The sequence below is a fragment of the Mustela lutreola genome, chromosome X (assembly GCF_030435805.1).
Source record: "Mustela lutreola isolate mMusLut2 chromosome X, mMusLut2.pri, whole genome shotgun sequence".
NCBI lineage: Eukaryota > Metazoa > Chordata > Mammalia > Carnivora > Mustelidae > Mustela > Mustela lutreola.
This window is the reverse complement of record NC_081308.1, coordinates 28,157,690-28,171,676: the sequence shown is the minus strand read 5'-3', so window position 1 is coordinate 28,171,676 and position 13,987 is coordinate 28,157,690. Positions and strand designations below refer to the sequence as shown.

At 35.3% G+C, this 13,987-nt stretch overlaps 1 protein-coding gene across 7 annotated transcripts in view; it reads left to right on the top strand.

The window, feature by feature from the left end:
• DMD (dystrophin) overlaps positions 1–13,987 on the top strand; it is a 2,248,143-nt gene that overhangs the window by 782,666 nt on the left and 1,451,490 nt on the right. For all 7 annotated transcript variants that reach the window (XM_059157899.1, XM_059157902.1, XM_059157904.1 and 4 more), the window contains exon 17: positions 8,834–9,009. In XM_059157899.1, the coding sequence (XP_059013882.1) occupies positions 8,834–9,009 (176 nt within the window). The remainder of the gene's footprint in view (positions 1–8,833; positions 9,010–13,987) is intronic.

The window sequence follows — 13,987 nt, the reverse complement described above, 5'->3', positions numbered from 1 at the left end:
TAGTTAATAGCTTCAGTTAAATGTTTTATTAGAAAATTTCCAAGTTATAGCTCAAATAATTTTTGATATTAACTGTATCTTTTTCCTACCTCCAACTAAAGTAGATGTTTGAGAATAGGCCTTGTATATCAGCCTAACAGTTTTTATGTTATAAATTCATTATCTACAACAACATAAAATGTTGTAGGCACTGAAAATTTAAGAGACAAGAACTATTGGACACTCTCATTCCTTTTTTATAAAATGGAAGGTCTGGTTTGGGAAGATCTCCATATTATACCTCCAGTTCTAAATGCCTGTGATATGTTTCTCTGCCTGAAATTTTATATAAAACTCTGGAGTGAACCATGAAGAGATTCCAACTCTTTCTGCTATATCAATCTCAGAGTCAGCTGGAAGATGATAATGAAAATAAAATTCTCTTCCTATAAAAATAAGACTGACTTCTGAAATGTGTACATTTAACTCATTGTGAGTACCCTGTATTTAAAATACGCTGAAGATAAAATACTCAGCATCTATGTGATGCATCTATTTTCTACTGAAAATAAACAAAATAATACATAAAGAAAAATACACATTTTCCCTCAAAGTACACTTGATCATCTGCATCCCTAGTTAAAGAATGCGTTTCATTACTTCATGTCAGACGGTGTGTGAGGAAGGTCAAGTGCATCAGAATAAATAAATGTCATTGGTTCCTCAATTTTTACAGATGCAGTTAGTTCACATAGTCACTCAAAATCTGTGTTTAATATGAATCCTGAAGCCAACATGAATCTCTTCTTTTTTGACAACTGGTATGAAAGATAATATGAAGTGAGGGACAAAATACCTGAAACTGGACAGACAGCTTTATCGAATAAACCTTTTTAATTGTTATATAATATTTTATTTCAAATGGGAGAATTACATCTGTTTTGATGTCTTTTGAATATGGACTTTAAATGTGCTCATGATTCCAATGTTATCTTTTCAAGAAAGTTATATTGCCTTATGATTAGTATCAAAACCAGATAGTAATTAATAATGACATTTAGTTATCAAGCCACTCCCATGAAGTTTAACACTTATGTATGCTCCACTTAGCTATGATAATTCCTCTGCCCTTGGTCCTGGAATAGAGTATTTTATAGCCTCTTGATTAATCACCCATCTTCCTTTGTGAGCACTTGATCTTTTGCCCCAGGTTTCTGATAAAGTTCAGGGTATAAATTCTTTCTGTTGCTTAGAGTTGTAAATCCATACACCATCAGATATTTGAGCCTTGTGCTACTGTGCCTGTGGAGATGGTTTTAAGCCAGGCTACCAGTTATCAGCTAAAGCTGTTGCTATGATTATTCAGTATATTTCAAAATGTAGAACCACAATTCTTCCATACCCATTAAAAGTCAATTGATCACTCTAAAGTTATGTAAAAAAAATGACACACACACAAAAAAAACAAAGCACCCCCCTCCAAACCCATACAAGTAGGATTTGGTAAGGAATAGCTCAGAGCTTAAATCATGTCAGAATTAGATTTAGGTTCCACCTCTTTCCAAAGGAATCAGGTGTTGCAATTTGGAAAGAAAAGAGAAAAAGAATGTCTAACAGCTGAAAATAGTACAAACTCATTGACATTTTTGCTTCATTCTATTTCACAAAGTGTAACATATTAACCTATGTGCCTATTAATAGACATTTTTTTTTTCCTTAGGTAAAGCACTGCACTCAAAACTGCCCTAGAAAAATTTGAAATCCCTTTTAAAAATCTGTATATCAATTGTCAACCTGAATAGATTGTATTAAAAATTCAGGTGTGTACCATTTACATTGATATAAATAGAACTGGAAGGGATTATAGTAGGTGAAATAAGTCAGGCAGAGAAAGACAATTATCATATGGTTTCACTTATATGTGGAACATAAGCAATAGCACAGAGGACCATAGGGGAAGGGAGGAAAATCGAAAGGAGGAGAAATCAGAGAGGGAGATGAACCATGAGAGACCATGGAACCTGGGAAAAAATCTGAGGGTTTCAAAGGGGAGGGTGCTGGGGGGATTGGATAACAGGGTGGTAAGTATTAAGGAGGGCATGTGGTGTTGTGCTTAACTGATGAATCCTTGAACACTACATCAAAAACTGATTATGTACTATACAGTGGCTAACTGAACATAAAAAAAAATTCAAGTATATTTAATTTGTTTGATTTTTCCCAATTTTAATTAAAATATATTAGGAGCTGAAGGGCATTAAAAGGTGGTCATATGCTGTGTTGTGCGTTTTCATTCTTCTTCTGACTTCGTATATGCATGTTTGTGTATATAAATTCACCCTCCACTTAAAGGAAATTCATCATTCAGAAATCTGAACAGGTATAGCAACAAAGGAACACCTACTAAGAGTGGGATAAAGGAACATTGACACTTGGCTTTACATTTTTGCTCTGTCTCTTACAAGTTGGAACTGCCCTAAAATTTTGCTTCTCATCTATAAAATGGGAATAGTCATAGTACTTACTCTTTGGTCCATGAGGAAATAGCAGCTACCACTTAATAAGCCTGGATTGCATGTACTATTCTAAGCATTTTAAGTAAGATAATGAATGCAAAACACTTAGCATAAATGCCGAGGACATGCAAAGAGCTTTGTAATTGGTCGATATTCTTACACACATTATTATTCTTATAATAATGAAAATGATAAGATAAAGTAGGTAACTGATTCTTCATAGCTTGAATCTCTTTTAGTAAATTTCTTTAAAGGTTCAAATAGTAGAATATCTCACACTGCAATAAGTAGAAATCTTTAACCCCCAAAATTTATAAAGGCAAGGATATTTAAATAATTAATTGGAAAAATAAAAGATGCAGTTAAGAATATAACCAAAAAGAAAAAGAACCAGCACCCACAAAGTTAATTTAAAATGTAAGAGCTGGGAGTATAGACAGCTAGTCAAACCGGTTAAACCAGAGACAGTGGTTGATATGTTCCCTTTCATTGTATGCCATTTTATAATCTTTAAACGGGCTTGAATGTACATGTATTTCCTTTTTGAAATGTGTGTTTTTCAACAAATGGAAGAGAAGATGACAAGAAAGAATTTTATTGAGAGTAGTTTGATTTCTCTGTAACAACCAAAGTTATATAACCTTATTATGCAATAAGATGTATACCCTAGAACTATCAAGAGAGTGAGCAAATGCTCTTCCAGTTTTTCCCACAGTGAAAGAATTTAACTTTTGGAAGCTAATATAGGTGACCTTATGAGTAAGAAGGTTCAGTAGAGAAAAAAATTTAAATTTTCTACGAAGGGTTATGCTGAAAATAAATAAATTTTTTTATTATTAATTTTTTATTTTTTATAAACATATATTTTTATCCCCAGGGGTACAGGTCTGTGAATCACCAGGTTTACACACTTCACAGCACTCACCAAAGCACATACCCTCCCCAATGTCCATAATCCCACCCCCTTCTCCCAAACCCCCTCCCCCCAGCAACCCTCAGTTTGCACTATTGGGTATTTACCCTAAAGATACAAACGTAGTGGTCCAAAGGGGCACGTGTACCCGAATGTTTATAGCAGCAATGTCCACAATAGCCAAACTATGGAAAGAACCTAGATGTCCACCAACAGATGAATGGATCAAGAAGATGTGGAAAATAAATAAATTTAATTAAAAAAAATTTTCTACTAAGGGGCCTCTGGGTGGCTCAGTCATTAGGTGTCTGCCTTTGGCTCAGGTCATGATTTCCAGGTCCTGAATTAAGCCCCACATTGGGCTCTCTGTGAGGCAGGAAGCCTGCTTCTCCATCTCCCATTACCCCTTCTTGTTGTGTTCCCTCTCTCGCTGTCTCCCTCTCTGCCAAATAAATAAAAATCTTTAAAAAAAATAAATTTTCTACGAACAAAAAAAATAAATTTTCTATGAACATTTAGAAAAGATAATGATTATTACTAATATGCACTGAGAAAGCATTTTTTGTATTCAAACATTTCATCATTTAGTTCTTGAAACTAAGTTTTGGCTACATAATTTGTGGGGCCCCATAAAAAATGAAAATGCAGGGCTTGTTGTTCATATTATTAAGGATGTCAAGAATGTGAAAACAGAGTCTGAAACCGAGCATGGGGTTCTTTGAGGGAGGGTACTTGGGTGACTACCTAAGAAGCCAGCCCTGTTTGCAACACCCTCGTGAGAGGTGCATTATGTTTCCCTACAAAGAAATGAAATCAAAGCTCTTAGAGACAAATGAACCTACCCTAAATGCTACCCTATGTGAACTTTGGACCTGGGGTTTGAGAATTGTGGAGCCTGACTCAAAGACTCCCACTTTTAATCACTGTAAGAAGTCTAAACAAACTGTTTTCCAGTTTTACTGGATGGTTAACTGACAGATCAAGGGAATAGTATTTAAAAACAAATGCATTTTATTTTCATGAGGACACTTGAGTGTCTCCATTATACTGATAATTAAGATAGAAGTGGGTGAGGATGGGTGAAATAAGTAAAGGAAGTTAAGAGTACATCTGTATTGATGAGAACTGGGAGATATGTAGAATTTTTGAATCATTTTATTATACATCTGAAACTAATACAACACTGTATGTTAATTACACTTGAGTAAGTAACAGTGGGGAAGGCGACTGAATGAAGGTTTAGTTGGGTGGACTCAAAGTTTGTCGAGTATCTCTCAAACTATGTTATATTCTAATTTTGCCCCTGCTCCATTCAACATTGTAATGGAGGCATTAAGTCATTCTTAGTAGATTTTCAGCTGTCCTAATGTTGAGTTATTTTAATATATTTTGATGACATACTTCCATAGTTCTAAAGATCCATAGGTATGATAGACCTAAAACAACAATTTGGACAGAAAAATTCTGGAAGCTTTCTCTGCCTGGAAATGCAGCATTTTGCAGAAAATGTTTTTTTGTAGAAAGTTGGAAAATAGGAAGAACAGAGAAATATATAGTCCATAGTAGAAATTATCTGTGCTTTACCTGCCAAAACATAAGCACTGTGTGTGTTGTTTACTCTGTACTATAATATAAATATTTTCCTGTGACATTGAAAATGTTTGAAACATGTACAATAACTCTGTCACATGCATGTACTATAATTTATTTAAGCCGAGTACCTGCTGACATTAGGTTGTTTCCAACATTTTTCCATTATACCTTATCCTGTGAACAGGGATAAGTATTATATGCAGCCTGTAGCATCAGCATTTAAACATGAGGATACTGGTTGAGGGAAATTTGTTTTTGTAACATTTAGAAAGAAACTGCCTTGATTACTATATGTTCAGTGCAGGCGATCATTTTTGCATACTTATAATTTTCATGTGTCACTCACTTTGTCTCACAATTATCTGTGTGTTTGTCACCTTGACTACTATACTGTAAGCTCCCTAAAAATCAAGATTCCATTTTATTCATTTGTGTGTTCCGTAGTAATACATATATAACATAGGCTGGAATTTAATTAAAACATGATTCAGCTGCTGAGTAACTCATACAATTTTAGATTGTTTTAATTAAATATGATGTCCAAAGTCAGGAAACCTAGGTTTTGGAGCACCAAAATCCGATTAAATCTAACTCTAGCAAACACCTGGTATTTTAAAACTTGGAAATGAGATTTGTCAGAGTCGTGATTTCAACCTTCAGGTCTTTAAGACTGTTGGATAGAAACAATACTCGGTTTACTCTGTGTTGGTTCAGGATTCAAAACAAACTTTAAGTGAACCAAGTCAAAATAAGAGAGGCTTCTACTACCTGTAAAAACTTTGCCAATGGGAAGATTGGCTGCCGTATTCTGGAAGGAGTTATCTGCTTCTGGGAGTAGTAAATCCTACAGTAAGTGGAAGGTTATACTAAATGACCTCCATAATCCCTTCTTGTCTGTATTTCTAATGATTCTAACACATAATTAAGTGTTTACAGCCAATAACTAAAAGCCATAGGGAAATTTAGTACATGACCATTTGGTTTTTATTCTGCTTATAAGGAATAGCTATTGAAAGTATTCATTTGTTAAATATAACAAATTTTATTCTGTGGTTACAGGATCAATGAACAGTTGTTGTTGTTTTTTTTCCATTCTTCCATCCCAAAGGAAATGAAGGAGTATTTTCAATTATAGTACAGTAATGACTATAGTATAGAACAATTAGAAATCTATGTCTTACTATTATTTTATTAAAAATGATTGCTTTTTCTCAGAAGTTTTGCTATATTTCTAAGTGCCTTTTTGTAGTATATGAGGTTGCCATTTCTCCTTACCTTACTCTTGGTGGGCCCATCTATCCAATTTCGTAAGTATCAATGAGAAAATATTTTAATACTACAGAAATTAATTTCACAGCCAAATATCCAGTAGCACACATGTTTCATAACATTCGATACAACTATAAATAGTATGTTTGCATTTTCATAATTTCTGCCTTCTGGTGCCTCCACATACAAAATTAGAAAATTTCCCCCTGAAATGTATTCTCTTCAAGCCATCTTCATATGCAAAAAAACTTGCTTATAGTTAAAAAGTACTACTCTAATAAAATTAAATGCTCTTAGAATCCTCCTTAAAAATGACATTTTTTTAAATTAAAGGTAAACTTAGTTTCATCAAGTAATGATCATTTTGGATTAAGGACAATTAGGTTTGATCTTCTATTTTAAGCATTTTTTTTAACAACTGTGTTACTTTCTGCCTTCATTTTGGTGTAATTTGTCAATGGACTCTATAATTATTGTTTGAGGCTCAATGATAAACTCTAAATAATGAATCTATGGAGAACTTAAAGAAGATAAAACTGGTATTGACACAGGCAGAAACTCAGTAACCTGTTAACGTCCTTTAAAAAAAAAAAAACTATTTAGGCTACCAAAATAGAAGTCTCTAAGGCCTTGACATATGTAAGGGTAGCACATCTAAAATGTATTTGTCAAAAGCAATTTTTACACAAGGCATTGTGACAAAAGATTTCATTACTCCCGTGTCAAATTGCCTCTTTGGAAGTTGCAATAAGATCCTGAGGCTTCTCCGATTTCCTACCATTGAAGGAATCAGTCATGTGTGAGCCATGGAGGTTAACCCAAACCCTTTCCGTATTTCTTTGCAAGTTCAGGAAAGTCAGTCAAAGTAATCTTGACTTCAACCAGATCCCTGGCTTTGTGCATGTCAAGTAACTGTAAGTGAATCTAAGGCTGGCCTATTTTGGTCTCTTTGTAAATAGGTCTTCCAAATGATTTGGATTACTAGAAGTGTAATAATGATCAATATCCCAGCAGGTAACTGTTCAGTTCTAATAACAGAAGGGCTATGAGACGGAGAGTTGATGGTTGAGGAATGGAAGGGTGTCTCGCCATTATATAGCTAGTCTGGTAATGCCCACTTACTGAGGTGATAGCCTCTCATGATTTAGGTCACACACCATATTATTCCAAGGAGTGATAATCTATGCTTAAAAGGTAATTTTTAAAAGTGTGAGCACAAAGTTAGTATGATTCTAACCCAGAAAGTATCTTTTTTTTTTTTTTTAGTTTGAAAATATTTATTTCTTTTTAATTTTTTATTTTTTATAAACATATATTTTTATCCCCAGGGGTATAGGTCTGTGAATCACCAGGTTTACACACTTCACAGCACTCACCAGAGCACATACCCTCCCCAATGTCCATAATCCTACCCCCTTCCCCCAAACCCCCTCCCCCCAGCAACCCTCAGTTTGTTTTGTGAGATTAAGAGTCACTTATGGTTTGTCTCCCTCCCAATCCCATCTTGTTTCATTGATTCTTCTTCTACCCACTTAAGCCCCCATGTTGCATCACCACTCCAGGAAGTATCTTTAATGTTAACTTTGGAGACTCAAATATTTTAATATACTCATTAGTTAAACAAGGGTGATGTGCTTTTTAGCTTTTGAATAATATTCAACTTAAATGCACTGGACTAATAGACACTTTACATTGACATTTTATTATAATTTCATTTTAAAAAAGATTTTATTTATTTATTTGACAGACAGAGATTGCAAGTAGACAAGAGAGACAGGCAGAGAGAGGAAGGGAAGCAGGCTCCCTGCTGAGCAGAGAGCCGACGTGGGGCTCGATCCCAGGACCCTGGGATCATGACCTAAGCTGAAGGCAGAGGCTTTAACCCACTGAGCCACCCAGGCGCCCCAACATTTTATTGTAATTTTTTTTAATATAATTTTTTATTTTTTATAAACATATATTTTTATCCCCAGGGGTACAGGTCTGTGAATCACCAGGTTTACACACTTCACAGCACTCATTTTATTGTAATTTTAAAGGACATTGTACTTATTTGGTTAAAAAGTCACTTATTGTAAAGCTCAAATGATTTTATTTGAAAATGTGTGGACTATAATTACTATATCTGATTACCAAGGATGCATTCAGCACACTAATAAACATCTGTAGTCGGTCAAGGCAGTGAAATTGGTGCTAGGATACCTTAGTAAAATTTACATTAACGTGATAAACACTTTAAACAGCATGTTTAATTAACTGTCAGAATGACACCGTAAATTTTGCTCTTTTGCCCCCACCTTTATTTTCCATAGCTTGGCCAATAAATTGAAGAGACACTAAGTTTACTTCCAGTTTTGAAATTACTTTCCTTTGTGATTTAAGTGAACATAACTTAAGTCAGATAAAACAATTTGATTTGGGTTCAATACGGTGCTATTTTGATCTGAAGGTCAATTTACCAACAAGCAGGAACAGTTTCTCATTATTTTCCTTTGCCACTCCAAGCAGGCTTTACTGAAGTCTTTCAAGCAGTGTGTGACCTCTGTTTCAATACTTCTTGCAGATTTCACAGGCTGTCACCACCGCTCAGCCATCACTAACACAGACAACTGTAATGGAAACGGTAACTATGGTGACCACGAGGGAACAAATTCTGGTAAAACATGCCCAAGAGGAACTGCCACCGCCACCTCCCCAAAAGAAGAGGCAGATTATTGTGGATTCTGAAATTAGGAAAAGGTGAGAGGCTCTTATTCATGGCTTTATCCTCAAGCAAAAAAATAATTATTAAGCAGGAAAACTCATTTATAGCTGTTTAGATGGCAGTGTTTTTAACTTAAACAATATTTCCAGAAGCCTCAGGTGCCTGTCATGTCAGTTCAGTTAGAAAATTGTGATATAAATTTCAAAATTTGCCCAAGGAATCACCATCCCAACAAAAACTAAATGCTCAGTGGAAATATTGTTTTCTGGATTAAAAGAAGAAACCACATGTAATGAACTGCCATGAACCCATTTTATCCTGAAAGTTCCTTTCTTTTTTTTTTTTTTTTTTCTTACCAACAGCCTACTTGTTCAGTGCCTCCTTTGGCATTAAATGTTTCCCCCCCAGTAATGGAAAGTACATTTTCATGAAAAAGTACACCTATAATAGATGAGATCCATTCTGCTAGTTTACGAGAACATAATGTCTCAATCTGCACATCCTAAATCAGGAGTAATTACAGAATAGATTTCCTGTTCTTTGATATTTTTAAAGTCTTATCTTGAAGGTGTTAGAATTTTTAACTCATCTTTTTGTGGATATTTTCAACTAGGCGTTATAGATAAGTTAGGTATTATGTACCTCAGTGGCTATGTTAAAATGATGAGAATAAAATTTCATAAATGCAAGACTAGCATGAAAGTCATAAAAAGGTACAATTTCTTTTTCATTCCAATTATTATCATTCTAAGATTAAGAAAGAACATTAAAATCTGCCTTGTGTTTCTAAGCAGCATATGTTTAGGAATGCACGGAACACTTGACATTAGAATTTATGTATACAAGGGTGTAGAAGTATGAGAAGAGCGCATACTCAAAAATAGCACATCAGATGTTCTAGGCAAAGGAAAAAGCCACCTAGAGAAGTTACTGAAGTATATTATTTGGGACTTTCAATACTTCTCTTTAAATCTGTGATTTATAACCTGCTCTCATAATTACACAGTCAACTGCTAGGCTTTTGTCCCTGGTTGTGTCTATGTGGCTGAGTGAATCCAGCAGACTAAGTTCACCTTGCTGCCAGTTTTTTATGGCTCATGAGCCGAGAATTATTTTTACACATTTATTTTTTTTAAAGATTTTATTTGTTTATTTGACAGAGAGAGATCACAAGTAGGCAGAGAGGCAGGCAGAGAGAGAGAGAGAGAGGGAAGCAGGCTCCCTGCTGAGCAGAGAGCCTGATGCGGGACTCGATCCCAGGACCCTGAGATCATGACCTGAGCCGAAGGCAGCGGCTTAACCCACTGAGCCACCCAGGCGCCCCTATTTTTACACATTTAAATGGTTTAAAATAATCAAAAGAAGAATATTTCCTGACATGTGATAATGTATGAAATTCAGATGGCAGTGTCAATAAAGGTTTTATGGAAACATAGTCGCAGTCATTTATTTATGTAACATCTGAGATGGCTTTCACATTGCAAAGGCAGGGTTGGGTAGTGGTCACAGAGACTGTCTAACCCAAAAGCTCTCCAAGAATTTTCCAAGGAGAGCAGTATGGAAACCTACTTGTCTTACCCTCCTAATATATTCAAGATTGTCCTAATACAGAAATTAGCAGCACAAGTTGATTCACATCAGTCTCTCTCTTGGCTCCTGCCAAGCATATTCTTGGCTTGTGTTTGGGGAATGTATTTGGTTAAGAAAAAATGTGTTCTGTTACTTTTTTGTTTTCAGGAAAGTGTGGCCAGTGGTGAAATATTTTGTCTCTTAAATTCTGTTTGCATCATATGCTGTCAGCAGTTTCTGTAAGTGCCTGAAATGAGGTGACCAATGAAGAGCATCAAGTATATATTACTTAAATAAAATCTTTAACACTTAGTGATGGTTTTTTAAATGTGCTCAGTGCTAGATTAAATGCTTTATCTGCACAGTGTGTTTATTCTTCCTAATTACCCTACGGGATAGTATGGCTATTATTACTCTTATACACAGCTACAGAGTGCGTGAGCTAGGATTTCAACTAAGGGAGCCTACTACACAACCTAGACCGGGTACTAAAATGTTTCTTCAGCAGATATATGGTCTTATATCTTGGTTTCTCTGAATCCATCCCAGGTTATACCTTTTGTGACATCATAATTATATATAACACCAACTTTCAAATATGTCCAAATTTGGACAGTACAATAACATGGATGCTTTATATAAGACTCCTGATTGATAAATTTCTACTGAACAAAGAATACAAACAAGTGAATAATTAGGACAGTTCATTTCAGTTAGTGATAATTGTCTATAGGATGGAATCTGGTTAAAATACTGTAATGGTTCAAGAAGCATTGTACAAACATGACTGTAAGCTTTACAATAGCTAGTGTCCATCTCTTGTCCCATGTGAGAACTCCTGGCATTTAACTGTCAAGACTATAGTCTTGACAATCTATTAAATACTCATCTTTTAAAAATGATCTACTTTTTCAGCTTCTCTGACACACTGCTTATTCTGTCCCTACCACAGACTTTTTTTCTAATAAAAAGGTCTGAGACATTTTGCCTAATCATGGTAGTATCTCATAAATTCATGGTTTCAGCCTCTTTCAATTTCTTTATTCGAATTGCTTCCTTACATTAATTCAAGTCTGGCTGTAAGTAAATGACTCCAAGATCATACTTAGAGCTCCATATCTGACACTCTCCCTTAAATTTTATGTTTATTTCTTTGAAACTATGTTCTTCTACTTGTGCATCTAGTCGGTGCTTCAGGGTTTGTTTTTTTTTTTTTAATCAAATACAAGCAGCTGTTGCCTCCATTTAACCACACCTAGTTACTCATATGTTGTAGCAGTATTTTACTTATTATAATTTGTTGTCTGCACATCTAAAGGAGGGGCAAATATTGGAGAAAGCATGGGTTTTGGAATCAGAAATAATCAAGTTTGAAACCTGCCTGTCTTAACTAACTACTGGCTTGTGATCCCAGGCAAACTGCCTAATTCCTGTACCTCAAATTCACTATCCTCACATTATAAAATACTGACTGTGAGGATTAAGTAGGAAGCATTTGCTACAGTGCCTGTGAGGTAAGAAGAATTCAGGAAATACTATAGCTGTTATTCTTGTTGTTTGGTTATGGTGGGCATGGCAGGACTTGTGGTAGGCGTGGAGGAGGTGATAGACATGGCAGAGATGGTGGTGGAGACGGTGGTCCAGGTGGTGATGATGGTAGAAGTGGCAGCGGTGCTGGGGGTGGAAACAGTGATCATGCACCATTGGTGAAAAAAGATTCCATTGATAAAAACACCATCTTGAAGTTAAAGAATGTAACCAAAAATTGCCTTCTCGGCTTCCTCTCCAAAACAGAATTTACCACCTGACTTCTCTATTTCTGTCCATCTGTGATCTCTTACCTTGCCCCTTATTTATTACTGTTGCAATATATTATTGGGCATGTGACCACTTCTCCCGTTTCCCTCCCAATCATTCTAACTAGCAACGCCATAACTAAGTCATATAACTTGATGTAGTGAGATTTGGCCCCTTTCTGATTAATCTGCCTCAAATTAATATATCTAAAATGTGACATTAAAAAAATATTTTATTTATTTATTTGAGAGAGAGAGAGCGTGAGAGCATGCATGAGCATGAGCCAGGGGGGAGGAGCAGAGGGAGAGGGAGAAGCAGACTCCATGCTGAGCTGGGAGCCCCACGTAGGACTGGATTCTAGGACCTTGAGATCATGACCTGAGCTGAAGGCAGACAAGTAACCCACTGAGCCACCCAGGTGCCCCGAAAATGGGGCTTTTAGGCTGATCCTTCAGACCTGAGAGCCTTGTAACTCAAGTTGCCCCCCAAATAAAGCACAAATAACTTCTGAAGGTATTCAATATTATTGTCCTAGTTATTTTATTTATAGCTTCCCCAGAGTCTTTCCACCCCAGCCAGTAAATTCCATTACAATCTTTATTTTTTTTTAAGATTTATTTAATTTAGAAAGAATGTGTGCACAAGTGGGGGGAGGGGCAGAGAGAGAGAGCCAGAGAGAGAATTCCCAAGCTGACCCTCTGTTGATCGTGGATCCTGACACAGGCTCCATTCCAGGACTCAGATCCTGACCTGAGCCCAGATGAAAAGTCAGCTGCTCAACCGACTGAGCTACCCAGGCACCTTTACATTACATTCTTTTGCTATATGCCTTAATGTCACCCACATAAATTTTTCTCATCACCGATTACAACAAAGAAGTCCTGTTACTATTCTTCTGTATGCTTTATGTGGATTCCATATATGGTATGGCATATAATAATCAATGGCTATTTATTTTTTTTGCCTTTGTAAGTGTTAATTTCCCCTTTTTATTTAAATTCAATTAGCCAAACTATAGTACATTAGTTTTGTTTTGTTTTGTTTATTTATTTATTTATTTATGTAATGAAAGAATGAATAATGCAGTTCAATTAATTGAGATAAATAAAATTTTATATTCCAATCTTTGCACTTCAGAATTTTACCTAGTTCTTCATGGAATTGTTCTTAATAAGAAGCAAATGGACATTCTAATAATCTTTAGTAATTCTTTCTTTACCCCAAAAGATATAATTTTTTGCTCAAAACTATTAAGGGATTTAAAATTCAGCTTTGTACCACACAAGTTTTTTAAATATCTAGGATGTTCTGAAAATAAATAAAAAAATAAATATCTAAGATGTTTAGTTCATTCCTTAATAACTATACAGTTTCTACTTTTTTTGTATTTACTGCATAAATTGTCGTCCTTATACTAAGATATCCAAAAGTGCTAATGATCCTGGGTCAGAGGGTAATTATTTTTAACAGCAATTTATCCCTGCAGTTCAGTAATATTATTTTACATATAGTTAATTACCAGAGTATGGAACTTAGACTATGTTAAAACTAGATCTATTACGTAGTTAATTGGAATTTATTGAGGAGATTAGTTCCTAATCATATGGCAGTTATTTTAAGAGACTTTCACAACAGCTTTCATTTACA